The 20,000-nt window shown below is 35.9% G+C and overlaps 2 protein-coding genes across 3 annotated transcripts in view; one reads left to right on the forward strand and one right to left on the reverse strand.

Annotated features, from left to right (window-relative positions):
• Positions 1 to 8,343, forward strand: part of LOC125041116 (putative inactive tyrosine-protein kinase Wsck) — a 14,292-nt gene extending 5,949 nt beyond the window's left edge. The window contains exons 2-4 of the mRNA XM_047635882.1: positions 1 to 674; positions 1,077 to 1,376; positions 1,584 to 8,343. The exon at positions 1 to 674 is cut by the window's left edge and continues 760 nt beyond it. Coding sequence (XP_047491838.1) covers positions 1 to 674; positions 1,077 to 1,376; positions 1,584 to 2,129 — 1,520 coding nt within the window. The 3' untranslated portion in view covers positions 2,130 to 8,343. The remainder of the gene's footprint in view (positions 675 to 1,076; positions 1,377 to 1,583) is intronic.
• Positions 8,327 to 18,321, reverse strand: LOC125041122 (ADP-ribose pyrophosphatase, mitochondrial-like). 2 transcript variants are annotated; one of them, XM_047635888.1, is made up of 8 exons: positions 18,192 to 18,321; positions 11,795 to 11,913; positions 11,278 to 11,402; positions 11,095 to 11,190; positions 10,843 to 10,964; positions 9,203 to 9,412; positions 8,741 to 8,989; positions 8,327 to 8,478 (listed from the first exon to the last, which is right to left on the reverse strand). In XM_047635888.1, exons 2-7 carry the CDS (start codon positions 11,906 to 11,908, stop codon positions 8,748 to 8,750), a joined length of 909 nt encoding a protein of 302 aa, XP_047491844.1. In that variant the 5' UTR covers positions 11,909 to 11,913; positions 18,192 to 18,321; the 3' UTR covers positions 8,327 to 8,478; positions 8,741 to 8,747. The 2 variants fall into 2 exon arrangements, with proteins under 2 accessions (XP_047491844.1, XP_047491843.1); XM_047635887.1 differs by having other exon boundaries at positions 8,327 to 8,989; positions 18,192 to 18,320.
• Positions 18,322 to 20,000: the final 1,679 nt, after the last annotated feature.

Consider the following 20,000-nt stretch of genomic DNA (forward strand, 5'->3'; position numbering starts at 1 on the left):
TAGTGGATGAAACTGTTCATGTACAACTTCAGCCTCATTTGCTGACAGATTACTACTCAGCTATGAATAATAGCATACCATTCTATATTACAGCTGAATTCTCTCCTGATAATTTTATGAGAACCTTCAAAGTTGGAGACAGAAAGATGTATGGGAAGTACTACAATGCACCATTAAAACCAGATATTGATTACCACATTTTGCTTGGTGTACTGAGCACCATAAATGAAACAAAGGCAGCTTATTCTATGTCCAATCACGAGCAGCATGAAAGCACTGTCTTCGATTATGAAAGTGACTCCATGGAAACCAAGATGATAACTCAAACAAATGAACAGTTAGCCAGGAGCCAAAAGACTGTTTTAGGGTTGTCAATTGCAATTGGTTTGTGTGGGTTCCTCCTTGTGGCTTCCATCATTTTGTATGTAGTTTTGAGGGTTGTGGTGAAGAAAAATCGGATGCGTTCGGCAGAGAACCAAGAGTTGGCTGTCCATGAACAGGAGCCCAATGAAGACTGTGAGAATGGCTATTCAGTGGGTGCGCACTATGTGGATGAGGAAGCTCCGACACTTGACCATTATCGCCAGCTGAAAGAACGAGTTTGGATCATTCCCCATCAAGGGCTTAACATTGTTGGGGATATTGGGACTGGCAAGTTTGGGGATGTAAGAAAGGTAAGTAAACAGCTTGTAAACACTTTATGAAGTTTGTATTTTCCAACTCATTATTTGTTATATTTCCGTTCTTATGTGTTAAATATTGCACTTAGGATATGATATCATTATACACTATTTATTTATTTATTTATTTATTTATTTATTTTATTTATTTATTTATTTTTTTTACTGAGGTGAAGATATACTTGACAAGTTGATGTTAATTGATAAAAGAGTAACATATTAGTGAAGATTTCTCAACTGAAATACAAGTGCTACTCAGACATGTAGCATTCAGCCAATCTTACCAGTATTTCAAGTGCATCTTTGCCTCATTAAAAAAGAAATTAATATAGTTTATAGTTTTACTTATATGACATCTGTACATGTGTAGGAAATCCCATTCTTTGCATTTTACAGGGCATTGTGATTAACAAGGGGAACCAGGCAAATGTGCTAGTTCACAGAATAGCTGATGACAACTTGGACAAGAATTCAAAGAGCCAGATGCTCCGGGAGTTTGATGCCCATGTGCGCATCAACAAAAACCCACATATCATCTCCCTTGTTGGTCTCATGGAGGAGTTTAATGTCATTTCTGTGGCCTTTGAGTATGAAACTTCAACGCTCAAATCACACCTTGTTGGAAGTCGAGCAGTTCAGCACTACCCAGTGTATGCAGAGAAAAATCGCAGGTTTTCCACACTTCCAGAGGGACAGGTAAATGTATTTTCCTGTTTTAGGGATTTTGTTTTTAATAATTCAGTTATTAGCTTATAGAATTTTATTGACAGGTATGTGTTAGTGTCAGTATATTAATCTTAATACCTTTACTAAATTTATTAAATGTGTTAATGTCTGATAAGGGAATTAATCATTATCATCATTATTACTGTTACTGTTATCTATTGTTCTTATTTTTTTCAGGCCCTTGAAATCCTCCTTGGTGTTGCACGAGGCATGAATCATCTTGCCTCACTAAATGTTACCCATGGTCAGCTCTGTGCCAGGAATGTTGTGTTGATAGATAGCATACGTCCAAAGGTCACTGGGTTTGGACTCCTCCATTATCATAATGACTTGTATGTACCTGAGTATAAACGCTGGCACGCTGAGGAAACACTCCGGTCCAAGGTGTCTGTTCCTAAGAGTGATGTTTGGTCTTTTGGTTGCTTGATGTGGGAAGTGGCCACACTGGGGGGGACGCCCTATGCAGATGTAAAGACCGATGAGGTTCCTGGCAGGGTTATGCGAGGCCTGCGACTACCACAGCCTCAATATGTTGGTGATGAGCTCTATCAACTGATGCTGAATTGCTGGCAGATGGACCGTGATGAGCGACCTACTTTCCAAGAGCTGGAGGGCAACCTACAAAGCCTGCTCAATGATGATGTTACACCACATCTTCTCTTCTCTTTGTATCCATCATTCCAGTATGAGCACTATGCCCCCCATCTTGAATTTATTGATTAGAACTATAATGTACCTCCTTCGTTGGTATAACTGTCATCCATGCTCATCTCTATGAGCAAACATCTGTCTTGCCAGAACTCACATGCTTGAACATGTGGCAGATTTCTAGGTGATTAGGTAAATCAATGTTGTTCAGAATTCTTGTGGCCAATTAATTGATACGTGTGCCAATTAAGCAGTATTGTTATGCACATGTTTTTCAAAGCACAAATTTTGAAAATTAATATTTGTTTTTTAGAAATAACTTATGAAATTGGTAACCTATGATCTCCAGTCCATTCCACTAGATATAAACCAGATTCTTGTTTATATTGCTCAAGATTCCCTTGATACTTTGTAGCACAATAAATGCTTCTAGCATTTTCCTAGAGAAGTTTAGGCTATTTTTTTTTTTTTTTTTTTTTTTTTTATGAATGGAAAACTTTTGCTTAGTGATGATTAAGAATGTAAAATCAGGAATAGATTGCAAATTAATTACAGTGCACTCTCTGGTGTCTTTTCATAGAGGAAGATCTGACAGTGGGAGTAATTTTATTTTTAGTGTGAAGGATAATGTAAAAAGGAGAATCTCCAGTTAGTGTGATAGTTTTATCAGAAGTGTCTGCTAAAGAGTGTGCCAAAGGTTTTAGAAATTCCTTTTAGATACTTAAGAAGTTCCTAGGTGAAAATGAAATGACTTGGTAGGCTTATTTTTCGGGTTACAGTGTTTAGGAACATAGTAACTTCTAGATGATGACAAGTCTAGTCATGAATGATATGCTTATGTGACTAAAGCATAATAGAATAAATTTATGTGATGCTAATAGAAAAGTACTATCATGTGGAACAAATTACAAAATTCATCATCTTTGGCAGACTTAAAAACATGATAAGATTTTTGGGATTAGAAAATGATTGTGCAATTGTTACTCCAGTGGTCGTAGTAGATTCGTGGATCATAGAGAGTGCACTGTGTTGGATATAGTGTGGTGTAGTGTTTGTGATACATTCCTTATATCACAAGGTGGCAGCAATTATTGTTCTTAGCCCTCCATAGCTGATAATCAGTTGTGTGCTCTTTTGTAGCCAGGCTTTTCACATTTTTTTTTTAAGGATTGTTTGGCACAGTTAAAAGAATAAATGTAAAGGGGTGTATAGAAGCATAAGATTATTTGAAATATCAAAAAAGGAAAAAGGTTTAAAAATGTTGTGCTAGTGAATGCATGATCATTGCATTCATTTGTAAATTGGTATCATTAGAGTAATATTTATCTGTTTTACATATTTGCAGTAGAAGCTAGTGAGTAATTTCAGAATCAGTCCACTTGAAGAGCAGTGCTTTTTAATGATTTTCAGCATGAATTACTTAGCAAATATGTTACTTTAGAGCTGCAAACATTGTAAGGCTGGCAATTAGCAGGCATATTTATGGGAATGTATGTATACATCCTAAAAAGTAAGAACTATTTAATTTGCCCAATGAAAATCATCCAATCAGTATTTTAATCTCTGACACATCCAACTGCACGTGCAGTTGTAAATAATGCATTGTTTGTCCACTGTACAGCCAGGCCTGATTGTCCTATCACATAGTTTTCTTTAGTTATAAGGTTTGGATGCTATAAACAGTGTGTAGATTAGAATGTTGAAGTTTTGAGGGATTATCACATGGTGCTTGAAATCCTTGGGATTGGTCATTTGATAATGTGGCTGAGGTTTATGACTGGCAGATGTCCCTGTCCCTGTTTTTCTGAACTAGTTTGCCACAAACAACAGAGATGGCAAGCTATGGGAGACTCGTGTACTTGCTCTGTCAGTGATTATTGTTTGCGCAAAAGAAGAGAATCCAAAGTCGTAGAAAACTTAAAGAGCAGAAAACAAATTGCATAACTGCAGCCTTTCTGACAAAGACTGTTCTGCACTGTAACAAACAAACAAACTATTGCTCTTTGTAGCAGCCAAGGGTCTAAATATGATATCTAAAATTAAAAGAAAAAGAAATATTGATAATAGATGATCTCACTGTGATCATTAGTATGTAATTCCAAACTTAATACTGCTGTCTTTGCATATCCCCAAATATTTGATATTGTAATTTTTATACAATGCTGAACATTTGGTATTTGTATTTACCTCGGGAAAGGTACTGTGGGAACTGGGTGAAAAGAAGTATGCATGATATCCAGTGTCTAGGATTTGAAGTTCCCTGTGATATGTTGCCAGTTCATGTGTTGTCTTTTTTTTCTTCTTCCTTCTTTCTTTCTGTTGGCTTTATATGTAGAAAAGACAGTTTGAGCAGCTACTGGTATTTCTGTTTTTCTGTTGACTTTTTATGTGGAAAAGACAGTATTACCAACTACTGGTATTTCTAATGAATTAGGAGCAGTGTTGTTAATGTCCTTGTTAAATATTTTAAACACTTTGGTCTCTTATGAATTACTTTTTGTCATTATTTTTGTTTTGTTTTTGTCATTATTTTGATTTTTTAAATGTTTTTATTCTGATTGAATTATGTTTATGACTACCTTTCAGATTCTTTTTGCTGTCTTTAATTTGTGATGTAGGCCTCTGTTGTATTACACCAATATGCTTATGCTGATCTGGTCACAAGGCCCAAGGCAAGAGCCCTATGTTGTGGGTACTTAATAAGGTTAGGCTAAAGATTCTTCTAGATAAGTTCTGTATTCATAGCTCTTGACAGTAAACTTTGGTTGTGCAAAGTATAAATTTAGGCGTGCTTGAAAACACTACTGAATACTTGGAAATTGCATACTTTTTGGTCTGCCATTTCAAAGCTGTGATTATCCCTCTGAAAAAATATAAATGATTTTTATGCATACTTTGCACATTGGATTTTCTGCAAGAGTGCAGGATTTGGCTGTGTATGTTTTAGGGGTAAGTTACTAAGTACAGTAATGATCGGCCACTTGCCTGAGGAATTGTATGGGGGTGTTTATTATAGAAAATAATTGCAGAAAAGTCCAGTATTAATCAAGGGATTGTGATAAGAATGCAGGTCAAAGGGTGTATTGGAAGTAAAAAAAAAAATATACTGTATTTTTTTTTTTTTTTTTTTTAATTATCTTTTTTTTTTTTGTTGTGAACATTCCAGCAGGTCTTGCCGATAGGGAAAGAAAAGGAGAGTGGAGAGGATGCTACCCTCTCTTGATCTTGTGAAAGTATATTGAGTGAGGTATTCAGTAGCACTTCACTGAGAGAGTTTTTTATGTGCAAGATTCTATTTGTATTTTTCTCTGTCATTTGCGATGGTCTTCCCTTGCCCTTGGTATTTTTGCCCGTTTTCTTAGTCAGGTTAAACCTTGTGAACTTAGGGAATATATTCCTTAAGGCTATTGCGGTGAGGGCTTAGAAGTGAGAGGACTTAGATTCATTGACATTGCTTACCCATTACACATACTGTATACATGAGTATTCACATGATTGCCTATATATATACTATCAATTTGAGAAAGACACACATGCACATGTGCTGACACACACACATGCAAACATGGAAATACACACATGCACACATTCTTTCTGTATCTCTTTCTCTCTTTCTTCCTCCCTGCCCTCAGTCACAGTAGGTTCATAGGTGGCAGTAAGTAGCAATGTTAAAAGATGTGTTGGCATTTAATTTTAGCAAGTCCCATGCATCATTTACTTGAAAAATTTTGGCACTGCATTTAAGTTGGATAGGTCTCTCCATTATTAAGTATTGCTTTCCTTGTATAAATCTGTGTTGTGTTGTACAAGGAAAAGAACATGTGTTGTTTAGGTCTACAGTAAGTGAAAGGTTAGTGCAATTGAGTAAGGGAGAGATTAAGTTATTTATGTATTATTCCTAGCTAGGCCTAGCATTGATGCTTGTGGTGTATAATAAGAGGATAAGTGTTTAGCCTTAATTGTAATGTAAAATGTATGTAACTTATACTGATCAGTGACAATTGTAATTAGAAGAGGGCAAATGCACTTAAGTATCAATAAAATCTACAAATACAGTTGTTTATAAGAGGTAGAATGTTTTACAGAAATATTTGTTTGAATGTATGATTATATTGCAAGTTTGACTTTTCAAAAAACAGCTTTCAAGAACATTTCATGATGAATGTAATTTTTCTTAAATATGTCCACTCTCACCAGCTTACTATTTATTTTTATTATACCAGTTGTAAGTGTAATATGAATTTTTAAATAATTATTATGGTTATTGTTTTTTTGTAACAGTTTTGTAAGAGGTAGAATGTTTTACAGAAATGTTGATTGAATATATAATTATATTGCAAGTTTCATGATTCAGGAAACAGCTTCCAAGAACATTTTGTGATGGAAAATATAATTCTTAAATATGTCCACTCTCTCCATCTCACTATTTCTTTTTATTATGATAACCAGTTGTAAGTGTGATATGATTTTTAAAATTATTATTATTTTTTAATTATTTATTTATCTATTTTTTAACAGATATTGAAATCATTACTACTACTTTTCCTTCTTTTTCATCATATTTTTTATATGGATGTGGAACTTATGCTGAAGTTATGTGAGTTGAGATCAGTGCCTTTCTTCAGCTGTCAAGTTACATGTGTTCTAGCGTTGGTTACAATAGAAGCATTAGTGTCCATTTTAAAGATAATCCAGAAAAAGGCAAAATTGTCATTAGAAGCTAGTGTACATTGTTAGATGTCATAGCCTTAGATGTAAGTATTTTATACATTCAGCGTGTTTGATTCTGCATATGTGGAAATGTGTGACTGCATGTGTGTGAATGTAAGCATGCTGTTGTGTCTGTGCCTGCATATATGTTTGACTGTGTTGTTCAGTTTTTGTCTGTCTGCATGCAGACTTAATGTTGCATATGTAACATATATGCTTGGACACGTAGTTCTTCTTTTAAAGTCACAATATTCAGAGCTTTAATTTCTTTTCAATATTAGTACAGGAATTAGGTAGTAGCATCCATGTGCAAAATGTGATCATGGTATTGATTGTGTAATGATGGCTTCCCTCTATTTTTGTTATCAGTTTATCATAGAAGATTAACTCTGTGATAAACTTGTCTTGGTTATTACTTTTTTCCCTCTTCATTTCCAGATCCATAAGTCTACGTCTTCTTGACATAGATGAATGGTCACTTAGTATTTAGGTAATGATGTTAAAAGTGCAGCTATAAGATCTGAAACTAATGAGATTAGAATGCTTTTCATGAAGTATTCTGTTTGTACTTTAAATAGTAAGTCCCACTATATCACCATTATTTAATATCTTGCCACAGGCAGTACAAGTTTGTGAAGTATTAGCTTGAACAAGCTTTGCTGCAGTGGCTTGAGTAAGTAAATCAAGAAATCTCGTCTTCTAATAACACCTTAGCCTCTCTCCTTCCAGTTGTAGTCCATATTCTGTACAGCTATATTTTTTCACCATACATAGCATAAATAGAAGAGTGAAGGGGGGACAAGCAGCACAAGTCATAGTAGGATTAGGAAAAGTCCTCCTCTGCTGATTATGTTCTTGTGAGTTTGCTTGTGACTTGGACTTGCATTATGAATGTTCTTATGATGTCTTGTTCACAAAGGTTTGTGGGTTTTCTCCATTATAGATACACCTGGAATGTATGTAGATTTTCACATGGCAACTGAAATATGGAGTTTGATTGAGATATGTTTTGTGTATATTTAGGTTGTACTGTACATGTAGTGCAGTTTATGTTACAACTTAAAATTGTGCAATCAAATATTGTATTAGATATGAGGGAAATAATGAAAGTTCAGAAATTTCATCAGTCGCTTTCATTGAAACTATTTTATTTGTTTTTCATTTTATTATTTTTTGAATAGTACATTCTCGTGTGTATATATATTTTTACAGTACTTCAGCTCTTATCCAGTAGGGAAAGGGTCGACAGTAAATATTCTACACATAACCATATTAGCCAGTATTTTATTGTTGGGTCTTGTAAGTTCAGTCTAGTTCAGTCTTAAATGGGGCCTTGAACATTCCATTTTTTGTTAATGTGCTAGTTCAGAATTTATTACCATTTTCTACTTTGTTTTTATCATTATCTGTGTTCTAGGAATATCTGATCTGGATATTTAGTCATTTTGTAGCCAGGGACAATTTATATTTTTATTGTAGCTTTGTCTTCACAGGCACAAGATATGTAATCTTCAAAATCTCGTTATATTCCCGATGAGGATATAATAATAATAATAATAATAATAATGATAAACCAGTTTATTGTTATTTCTTACTACCTGTGCACAAATTATCTTTGTACTGTATCACAAACACAAAAGTGGATTTCTTATCCAATGAGAAAAAGTGATAAAAAAATAATGTGAAGTATGACTTCCACTTGTGCAATCCAGTTCTGGAACAAATAGCAATTAATGGGAAATATTACTAAAGCCATCTTTTCTTCAAAATCAAAATGTAAAATTGCATACAGTACATCAGTAATATTTCTAAAGTTTTATGCTTCTATTCCTTACCCAAATTGGTATGCAATGTACACTACATGGAAATGCCAGCATGACAACACAATCTTCAACTAGTGTGGAACCAATAAATAATTCTTTATTATCAAGATATTTAAAGTAAAAGCTCCATACTATCCTTCCCAGAGCCCTTACCTGCTGTCTACCAATGAGCCCTGTGTTTTTTAGCCACAGTTTCAATGAAGTCTCTGTGGCTTGCATACAGATCTAATTTATGTGAAATGTCTTGCCACTTCACAGCCTGGGCATCATCACCAGCATGTAACTGGAGTTTGTAAAGCAAGGCATCTGGTTTGCTGTCATGAAAGTTGTATGCCACGGTCTCCATCCAGGCATTGTCAGTGTTGCGTGGATCATCCACATATCCAGAATAAATCTCTTTACCTAAAATGATATGATTTACAACTCAGAGACAAAAAAAATCATGTAGTTAAATGAGGTCACAAACAATACCAGTAAAGTCTTATTAATTTGAGTCAGATACAGTTGTACAATAGCTGTATAAAAGAACTTGACTTGTTAATGTATGCTAAAAAGCTTCCAGAGAAAAATTAGGTAAACACACACACACACAAACAAAACTAAAACTCTTCTTACCTCCACTGAAAAGCTCCTTCAGTTCCTCTGTTGCTTTTGACTTCTGTTCTGATGTCATCTCCAAAAAGTTGAGAGCTTCCTCCTGGAATTCCCTCTGCAGAGTAACACTGACCTTCTCCCCAGGATCAACCATTCCCCCTGGGATAGCCCACTGGCCACTGTCCCGACGTTTGATGCAAACAAATTGCAGTATTGGATTTTTGCTCGCATCTGAAGTGAAAAAATGTTTGGAGCTTATAAATACACCTAGCTTAACTCCCTGATGTATGAATAATTTTATCAGAATGAGGTACTCGTAAAGAAGAAAGGTATTAATATTAATATTATTGATAATATTAATATGAACATTACAAAAGAAATAGATTATAATCTTACCACCTATTTCATCTTCCATTTGATCTTAATTCTTAATAAAAAAAAAACTGCATCTCCATACCTCCATATATACATAAACGTACATGTATTTATATACACATACACATAGTTACGATGAATATCTAAACTTATCTAATCTGTATCTATATCTATATCTACCCATCTATTTACAGATAGCTAGATGTAGTCATCTATCTTTTTTTCCTGAATGATAACAATCTTAAAAGTATAGTTTTACATGCTACCAAAATTACTATAAAGATCTACAAAAGCTTAAAAAATTCTGAGTATATACACATCACTTTATGTTATTAACCCCTTTTTTGGGTAATTATAGCCTCCCTTTTCATCCATATCATGCTGGTTACACCAAAAACCTGTAGTAAAGGTGACCTCTGAGAAGCATAATGGTCGAAATAAGATGAACCTGACAAAAAATACTTTCTTTTGTGGCAAAACTAGTTTTCAGTGTTCAAAATACTGTATACTTGGTTTACTCTACAAGAATTTTCAAAATTATAATTTTTAAAGACTTGCTTTTCCAACACACACAAATGTCAAAGCATAACATGAAAAAAAAAAATTTCCCTCATATAAATTGCATGCCTGACTGCAATCCTAGCATCATCATGGAAAAAAAACTAATAAAGTACAGAAACTGCTTTGTTTTTTCTCCAAACGTTGTATTTTTGGGGCTCAAGAGACTTGAAATTTATCTGACTATATTTTTTTTTCTGGTATGTGTAAGTGTACTATTATATAATTTTTATTTTTCATAGACACCTACAGGGTTAATGCAAGATATTTGGGGCAGGCAAAAATAAAACACACACCAAAAAGCAAGAAAAATGTGCATTATTTCATTGGAGATACAGTTTGCACTTTCAACAACATTGTTAGGAGCATGTAGAAACACTGCTAGCATCACAGCAAATAAAAATAGGACTTATGCATCTTTGGGGGGCAAGATGATGCATTAACATTGTGGTAACTGCAACATACCCACTGATGGCCTATAAGCTAGACTCCGCTGCTTCAATAAATAGTGTGGTCATTGTGGGGAGGGGTAAATAGATGCATTAGTTTATTAACCCCTTTACAGCAAGCAGGGAACTGCATCTGGATGAGAGAAAACTAGCAGTTATAGGCTACTCTAGGAATGCACAGGTATTAAAACCAGCAGTAAGTATTATTCATGGATTTCTTAGAAATTAAGTCTTCACACAAAATTAAAACCTTTCATGATTACATTATCCTGCACTTACCATGAATAACCTTCTGGCCAGCATCCATTTTCCACCGGGTGACAATAGGGTCTGCAGCATGATTTGGTCCCCAGCGACCCAGGGCCCCACGCCCTCTGATTCCTGTGCGGCCACGAGGGTTCCTGTGAACAAGAATTGCATTTTTCTTTATGTAATTTCTACGTACTATAACATCAACCAAGGTGAAGGTACTTTAATAATAATGAAAGTATAACAACAATCTGGTCAATGAAAAAGACAAACTGCCATTACCTTGGTCTGCCGTTATCAAATTCATAAACTCCTACATGAGAAATCCTATTGATAGTTCCATTTACTGCATTCCACACAGGTCTGAAGCCATCACTTCTGTGGAAAAGAAAGAAAGAGAGAAAATATTTAAAATGCAACAAATTTTATTACCATATGATACAGACTGAAACTTCTGTGACTTACCCTATATTTGGGTCTGCATATGCTGGTCCAGCTAAAATGTGTGGTGCTGTATATTCAGTTGGTGCATATTCAGGAAAGGGAACTGTCCAGCTGACCTTGTTATCGGGCACTTCAGAGCGGGGAATCTGTGCAAATATAACAGCATGTGATGATTTGATCTCAGTATAAAAGTTGTTAATATAAATGGAAAATAACCTGCACATAACACAAATTGTAATAGATACAATAATTTTAATAGTAGTAAATATGATGATAACAGCAACAACAATAATAATAACAGTAATAATAACAATAACAACCATATAACAAAAAATAATTAAAACAATGATAAGGATAAATGGAGACTACCCTTCAAATTGAAAAAAATATGTACCTATTTCCACTTTTTTATGATGCAATTAAAATTTAAATATTTTGTATCCCTTTTTGCATTCTTCATTATATTTACTTGCCAGTCTGCACTTAATTGAATGCATTTAGCATATCAAGGTTGCCTGCAGAACAAAAATTTACATACCTTATCCTCAGTACGTGGATAAAATCCTCCTCTACACTTTGTATGCATCATTGCTGCAGAAATAATGGATAATGTCTTTGGTATTTCTTTACAAACTTTTGAAGCAATAAGCATTCCACCTGACAAGAGAAAAGAGAAAAACATAGTCAAAGCCTGGGCAAGTTTTAATTTGAAGTATCTTAATTACTCTGTTATAATGCTGCCACCATGATGTGAAAGTAATTTTGTACAACAAATCCAAAGGCTTCAGTAATAGTGATTTCAGAAATATAAGCAAGTCAAGTAATATATTTTCTATGGTCATTTTACAAAGATATATACATTATAATCAACTAGTGTTTTCAATCTGTAATGTGCTGCTAGCTCTTACTAGAGGCATTTTTTGTACATGTAAGGATAGTTGTTACATCAAATGGAGGATACATATGGAAGGAAAACAAGTTGTCAAAGGAAAAAGAGTGGGATTCCTTAAGGATGTCCATGGGGTAAGGCAGAGGTGGACATGAGTATGAGGAGGAGAGATGTTGGTAGCCACTTTGAGTGTAGAGGGAATGGGAGCAAAGATTTGAGGGTGGATGAGGGATAGGCTTGCTTTTTGGGGCCTTGATTAACCTAATGCCGACGGGAATGAGGTGTACATGTATGCCACGCCCACTGTAAGTTTACTTGTTTGATTGTTTTTACTCATTGATGGCTACACTTGTACTAAGTCACCAATGAGCCAATTACGAGTACTGCCTGTCTCACCCGTTTGCCCTTTTCCTTTGATTTACGAAAATATTTTACGTTATCTTATTTTGCTGGTGCTAATGTTTATAGCATTATAATAATTATAATGTTTATAATTAAAATAGCACCATCGATATTCATAGCACTAGTAAAAAATAATTTTTTCCTGCCAATTCAAATCAGGTAAGGTCACAAAGGTCTACTAATTGACTCCTTTGTGGCTAAACACTAGCAGAGCCATCTATGTGTAGAGACATTTCACAAAAACATGAAAAATGAGCAAAGCATTTTCCCCATTTTTTATTCATTTTCCCCAGCAGCAGTGGGTTAAAAAGCAATCCTCAAGAGTTTTGGGGCCTTGATTAAAAAACAAAAATCCTCAAGAGTTTTTGAGAGTTGGTTGGTCTGAGGTCTTCTTATTAGGGGGATAAGAGGACACAGATGTCTGAGGAGTAGATATATAGATATATTACGTAGTGACCCAATGAACATGAGCTTGTGACCCAGTACTGGGTTGCAACCTGTATTTTGCAGAACCCTGGTTTAGATTATTTGATGTGACAGGTAGAGTGAGGAGGAGGAGGGGTAGGAATCGAAGAAGCAGCAGAAATTTGAGTGTCTGGATTTAGAATGTAAAAGAACTTGTCTTGGAGAGGGAGGGGGTGGAAGTGAGAACATAAGGAGTAGGGAGGAAGGGGTAGGGGCAGGTTGTGGAGCAGTAGTGTTTGGCAGGGTTGCTAAGATGCCAACACTGACAATGATGGGGGAGGGGTTGATATGGTCAGAGAGGGCAGGCCTCTCTGGCAAAATAAATATCATAGGGGAGGTTATGTCTATGGAAAGTAATTTTGGTATTATTGGTGAAGGACTTATGGCAGCCTCTTTGAGGGAATAGTATGGAACTGACACTGCATCATAGTGAACTAGGCAGGTGAGCAAGTTGCTTTTATAGTCTGACCAATACTTATGGTAGACAGGGAAATCTATCAGGGGGATAAAGACAGTTCTGGTACAAGTATTAAGGGAGGCTTGAATTTGGTCAAGAATATCAATTAATTTATTTATTGAAAAATTTCTGCCACATCAACATCTAAGGTCATTAGGGGTGTATTCAAAATATAGTGATAGTGTGAGGCTTGGGCGCAAAGCCCCCAGGAAAGAAAGTGCTATATGACATCAAAGGTCATATGGTGCTATGGTAAGGTAGAGTAACGAAAAGGGGTTAGGAATAAGTTAATGATTAGGGTAAAATTACAGGTTGAATAGTACTAGAGGGTAGTATGGTGGTGAAAAGGGTAGTATGAGCATGGGATTGGGGTGCATGGGGGGGGGGGGGGGCAAGAATATATTAGCCAGTGAAGACAGTTAGGGTAGATAATGCTTGAGCTTGAGACTCAGATGTAACTGTGACAAGGCATGAATGAATGGAATGGGAAGGAAATTTTACCGACTTGTTTTTGAAGATGTTGGAAGAAGAGGGTATTGTTAGAGTAAGGGGATCACAAAAAAATTGATCTTACTTGGCTGAGCTAAAAAGTGTACTCAAAAGGTTAGTAGAGATGGAAGTACTAGAAGCATGAGGACGACAGCAAGGGGGATAAAGACTGGGTAATGACCTGGGTGGGTGACTTGGAATGGACGGAGTTGACAAGAGGAGGTACTAGTAGCAGTGTTTGGAGTCATGATCAAAAGAGAGCCAGGGATTGGGGAACCAGAAATATATCCTTTCTCACATCTTAAGAAATGAACATGAGAAGGGGTTGGAGAAGAGAAGGAAAAGGAAAGGGGGAGAAGAAAAGACCAAGTACGATTTGTTGAGCCAAGGGCTGAGGCTACCAAAGAATAAGAAAAAAATACATATAGTCTACTGTAGCTATCTAATCATAAAGATATCTGTATCAGTACAAGTAAAACATGTAAATGGCTTCAAATAGCCTTTTAATTTTAAAGGCAATTTCACAAAAGGTGGCAAAAAAGGGTGAAATAATCATTTATATTTGAGTTTTCTCTGACAGCTCTTTCCCTGGTCTTACCAAAGGGTAAGGTAGCTTTTTTCAGGATGTTGCCTGCAAGGATCATGATAATAGACTTCCTTGTGATTTTGCAAACACTGTATATAAAAGAATCAGGAAATTTGTACTTTGAATTTGAAATCTAATAGTGATGTTATTAACCCAATGACGTGTACATATGTGCTATGCCCACTGTGAGTACTTGTTTGATTGTTTTTACACATAGATGGCTACACTTGTACTAAGTCACCAATGAGCCAGTTGCAAGTACTGCCTGTCTTGCCCATATACCCTTTTCTTTGATTTACGAAAATATTTTACGTTATCTTATTTTGCGGTTACTAATGTTTATAGCATTATAGTAATTATAATGTTTATAATAAAAATAACACCATCGATATTCATAGCACCAGTAAAAAATACCTTTTTCCCGCCAATTCAAATCACGTAAGGTCACAAGGTCTAATAATTGACTCCTTTGGCTAAGCCCTAGCAGAGCAATCTATGTGCAGAGACATTCTAAATATAGAAAATGAGCACAGCATTTTCCCCACTTTTTATTCATTTTCCCCGGCGGCATTGGGTAAAAGTTTTCTTTTCTATTTTATTATTTTACAAAAAGTGGTATTGTTTTTTAAATTTGGTAATAACTTTGCATTATCAATATATGGAAAGCCTAGAATTCACCATGGGATTTTCTTCTTGTTTTTTTTTTTTTCACTGTTGAGTTATATCTGCAATTTGAACATCCCACACCTTATTAGAATATGTATTGTTGAATTTTCATAATACATCTTTAACATGAAAAAGAGTAAATGTTAATAGCAACTTGACAACATATCCTCAATTACAAATTAATGCAGCTATAGAGGTTCATCAAAATTTGGTCTTGGACACTGCCATTGCATATGTGCACTAGAGTCCTGAAATAAATTTAAATATAGTATTAACTTCTGTGGCATACAGATGTTAAAAGGTGAGTGATCTGAAGTGTATTACATTCACCATTTTGTGCTTTTAATATTCACATTATACAGGAAATGTAGCATATATTATGGGTGTTATTAATATTACCACTATTTACAGAGCTTTGTCAAAGGCACAATAATATGGGATAAATTTAGCTTATGCAAATTGTAGTTTACTGTCTAATGTGCTCTGTGTTTGGTCTCATTTGTTTCTGTCTAGTTTATATATGCTAAACCAAGACAATAATGACTAAGCTTCATCTTAAAGTTATCAATGATTATTACAAGAATGTGATACATGTTTAACATTTTGTAAAGTCCTTTTAAAATCAATCCAATTCTATGGTCACAATTCTGGATATCATTTTGCAAAAGAACATGTCTAATCATAAACTGTGAACACTTAGCATGAACAGACGGACAGCAACATGAAAATAGTATATGGACCTATCAGCTTCTCAGTTAAGGAAGGGGCTTTTGGGCAAATTTAGCACACAGTGACTATGTGGGAGTGATGTTGGCTTGGGTCTGAGTCCTACAATATGACTGGTGTAGTCTGCACTCAGGTTTGTAACCTAGAATATGGCTGTCTGGTGGTGTACATGTAACGTGTATTCCTGGGGACCAGTGAAGGATATCCACTTGGAATGACACCTTCTAACTTCCACACATAATTTTTCAAAAGACGGTGATGTCCTAACCCTTGTGAGTGAAGGAGTTTGCATTTTCAAACCAATCAATGTATAAGCCTTTTACATCACATTCTTTGAAGGATAAGTTCAGTATTTCATATAAAAATGGAGATCTACTTAATTTTGACATCCACAGTTACCCAATGCAAAGACCAACTCTACAGTACCCTCACTTTGGTATCTTTTTTTTTTTTTTTTATAGAATTTTCTAAGTCATTTTTAATATCTGAAAAGCAGTCATCTTACTCACACAAAATAAAAACAATTTCAAAATGCTCTTACAGATATGTAATTTAAATTGCCTAGTGTTCAACAATATTAATAAGAATGCAGTTTCTGCCTAAAAAATACAGTGCAAAAAGATGAGGATAAGAAAAAAAGAAGAAAGATGAAAAAAAAGGAGGGAAGAATGTGGAGGAAGAGGAGATGAGGAGAGGAGAGAACAATAAAGAAGAGGAAGGGGAAGAGGAGGACAAGTAGGAAGATGAGGAAGATGAGGAGGAGAAGTAGGAGGGGGAAAGGGGAGGGGGAGGGGGAGGGGGAGGGGGAGGGGGAGGGGGAGGATAAAGAAGAGTATGCAGAGTAGAAGTACATGGAAATGGATGTGAAGGAGGAGAGGAGGAGAGGGGGAGGAGAGGAGGAGAGGGGGAGAAGAGGGGGGAGAGGGGGAGAAGAGGAGGGGGGGGGGGAAGGGGAAGAAGGATAAGGTGGAGGATGAGTCTAAGGAGGAGTAAGAGTAAGAGTAAGAGTAAGAGTAAGAGGAATAGGAGGAGGAAGAGGAAGAGGAAGAGGAAGAGGAAGAAGAAGAAGAAGAAGAAGAAGAAGAAGAAGAAGAAGAAGAAGAAGAAGAAGAAGAAGAAGAAGAAGAAGAAGAAGAAGAAGAAGAAGAAGAAGAAGAAGAAGAAGAAGAAGAAGAAGAAGAAGAAGAAGAAGAAGAAGAAGAAGAAGAAGAAGAAGAAGAAGAAGAAGAAGAAGAAGAAGAAGAAGAAGAAGAGGAAGAGGAAGAGGAAGAGGAAGAGGAGGAGGAGGAGGAGGAGGAGGAGGAGGAGGAGGAAGAGGAAGAGGAAGAGGAAGAGGAAGAGGAAGAGGAAGAGGAAGAGGAAGAGGAGGAATAGGAGGAGGAGGAGGAGGAGGAGGAGGAAGAGGAATAGGAGGAGGAGGAAGAGGAGGAAGAGGAGGAAGAGGAGGAAGAGGAGGAAGAGGAGGAAGAGGAGGAAGAGTAGGAGGAAGAGTAGGAAGAGGAATAGGAGAAAGAGTAGGATGAAGAGGATAAGAAGAGGGAGGAGGATAAGGAAGAGGCAGGAGGATAAGGAAGAGGAAGATGATAAAGAAGAAGAGGAGGATAAGGAAAAAGAGGAAGAGGAGAAGGATATGAAGAAAGAGAAGGAGGATGATATAGAGGATAAGGAAGAGGATAAGGAGGGGAATGATAAGGAAGAGGATAAAGAGGAGGGAAGGTGTGGGGGTGGATGATAATGAGAAAGAGGAGGAAAAGATGGGGGAAGAGGAGGAGGAGGAGGATAAGGAGGAAAAGAAGGATAAGGAGGGAAGGAAGGATGAGGATGAGAATGAAGAGGAGGAAGAGGGGGGCTGGAGAAGGAGGATAAAGATATATAGGAGGATGAGTATAAGGTGGGGTACAAGTGGAGGATCAGGAGGAGGAAAATAATTAGGAAGAAAAGGGCAAGTAACAGGAAGAAGAACAACAAACTTTGGAGAGAAAGATGAAAACGAAATTCAAGAATAGAAGAAACACGAGGAATAAGAGTAGAGGAGGAAAATATAGAAAATCCTGATGAACAGTTGGGAGGGAGCTATTTAAAACTCGAGGGACACCAATAACAAGCACACATATAAGCATATCAAATAATCATCACACATTTGAATGAAGAGAATCACTTAAATTTGTACAAACACACTACTCTGCCTGTCAATCACCCTAAAATGTCACCCAGTTTAAAGTGTATCAATCAATAACAGTCAATTGACCACCAACCTAGACGCCGCTTCTGCTCGTCCAGTGTAAACAATAAAACGTCAGTTGCACTACGAGCTTATATTCTTTTCTTTTTTTTTATTATTATTTCTTATCTTAATGGCTTATTATTTGTTATTTTCTTAATGTGTTTATATGATTTTTTTCTTTTTTTGGTGGGATGAATTGGAATGTTATTTGTTTCAATATCGATCTTTCATTAAGCTTTTGGATGACTCGTCACTTGGTTGATGATTTACAATTATCAGCTAATCAATAATAAGGCGTGTTCTATAATGGTTTAAGAGACATTATGCTACCAACGGCTTGGTCATGATAAAAGCGTTCCATTTATTTCTTGTAGTGATCACAGAGTTAGTCAAGTGATGCAAAACAGTTACTTATTCCAGTTATAGCACTTTGTTCTTGGTTCCATCTTATATCACTTATAACAAATACACTCGTGGTGGACAGGGTAATGAAATACAATTATATTCCACCACTTTATAAGAATGAGTTAATTAGTTATATACACTGACGCAGACCCATGGGATTATTGCTGAGAGCGAGCAACTTCACTCACTGGTATGGATTTTAGGGAAATAAGTATCCCTTATACACTTTACATTTTCTACGAACACAAGAAAACGCCTTCGTTCTCTATGGATCCTAAACTATACGGATAGACTATCATATATATAATCCAAATGGTAATTAAACGACTAGATAACAGTTAATAAATGACAAAAAAAAAGAAGAAGAAAAAAAAAGAAGAAAACACCGTCCGATGATTAAGTTGATGAAAATTTCCTGCGTCGAAAAAATGAGATAATGAAAGTACAACTTGCATTTAGGTGTTCGAATGAGGTGTACCGGCATTGACTGCAACTGCATGTTACAGGTGCGAACCTTGAATAACCCTTTCCTTGGGAAAAAATAACAGGACCTCAGTGCACTCGCTCGTGTTCAGCGGTTGACGAGTGTTCTTAACGGAAAAATAACGCCCCTCGTTCGATATCATAGGTCTTCCTAGGCGGCACCACTGCAAACAGGACACTCAGAACTGCATGTAATAACATCGATATGATAGTTAGCCTTACTGATGTTTTTTATTTATATATTGATAAATTAATCAGATTGCATGTATAAGTAAGATTTTCAAATTATTTGATAACAACAATAATTATATATATATATTATATATGATAACAATGAAAAACATGAATTCATCATATTTCTTAAGAAACTGGGCAGCCATTGAAATTGATACAATAATATCCATTATACCAATCGAAATCAAAATGTTGATAAAAACAGTCTTATCTTATCAAGTACCATCTCCGGTACCAAAGTCAGGATAAATGACCTGTCTACTTTTATCCTTGGATCTACCGTTGACCATCGAAATGGTTCTTCTGCCAGTTCTAGGTACTAATGTTACTGCTGCCCAACATTAGGATATGTAACCCCAAATCAGGGACCCTTTCAGGTGCTACCTCTCTGGGTGAGAGAGGACCAGGGCGCAGTGATGATGAAGGGGCAGCTCCACTTTCCCCAAAACTCCAGATTTCCCGAACTAGAGTCTCATCACACAGAGTAAGAACAATAATATTGGTATACACAATGCCAATATTACACAATAAGAGTTTTAAAAGAGATAATTTTTGTCAGTTTGTAGCTGCAAAAAATTATATATTTTTTCCTCTAGCCTTGTTTTAGAATACACAAAGGGAAATACAAGAAAATTTGATGTCAAACGTGGGAACGCATCTGTGCAGAATATATGATAGAAAATAAAGAAAAGAAATATTTGATTTCGGTTGGAAAGTA

This window comes from Penaeus chinensis, chromosome 30 (assembly GCF_019202785.1).
Source record: "Penaeus chinensis breed Huanghai No. 1 chromosome 30, ASM1920278v2, whole genome shotgun sequence".
In the NCBI taxonomy this organism is placed as follows: Eukaryota; Metazoa; Arthropoda; class Malacostraca; order Decapoda; family Penaeidae; genus Penaeus; species Penaeus chinensis.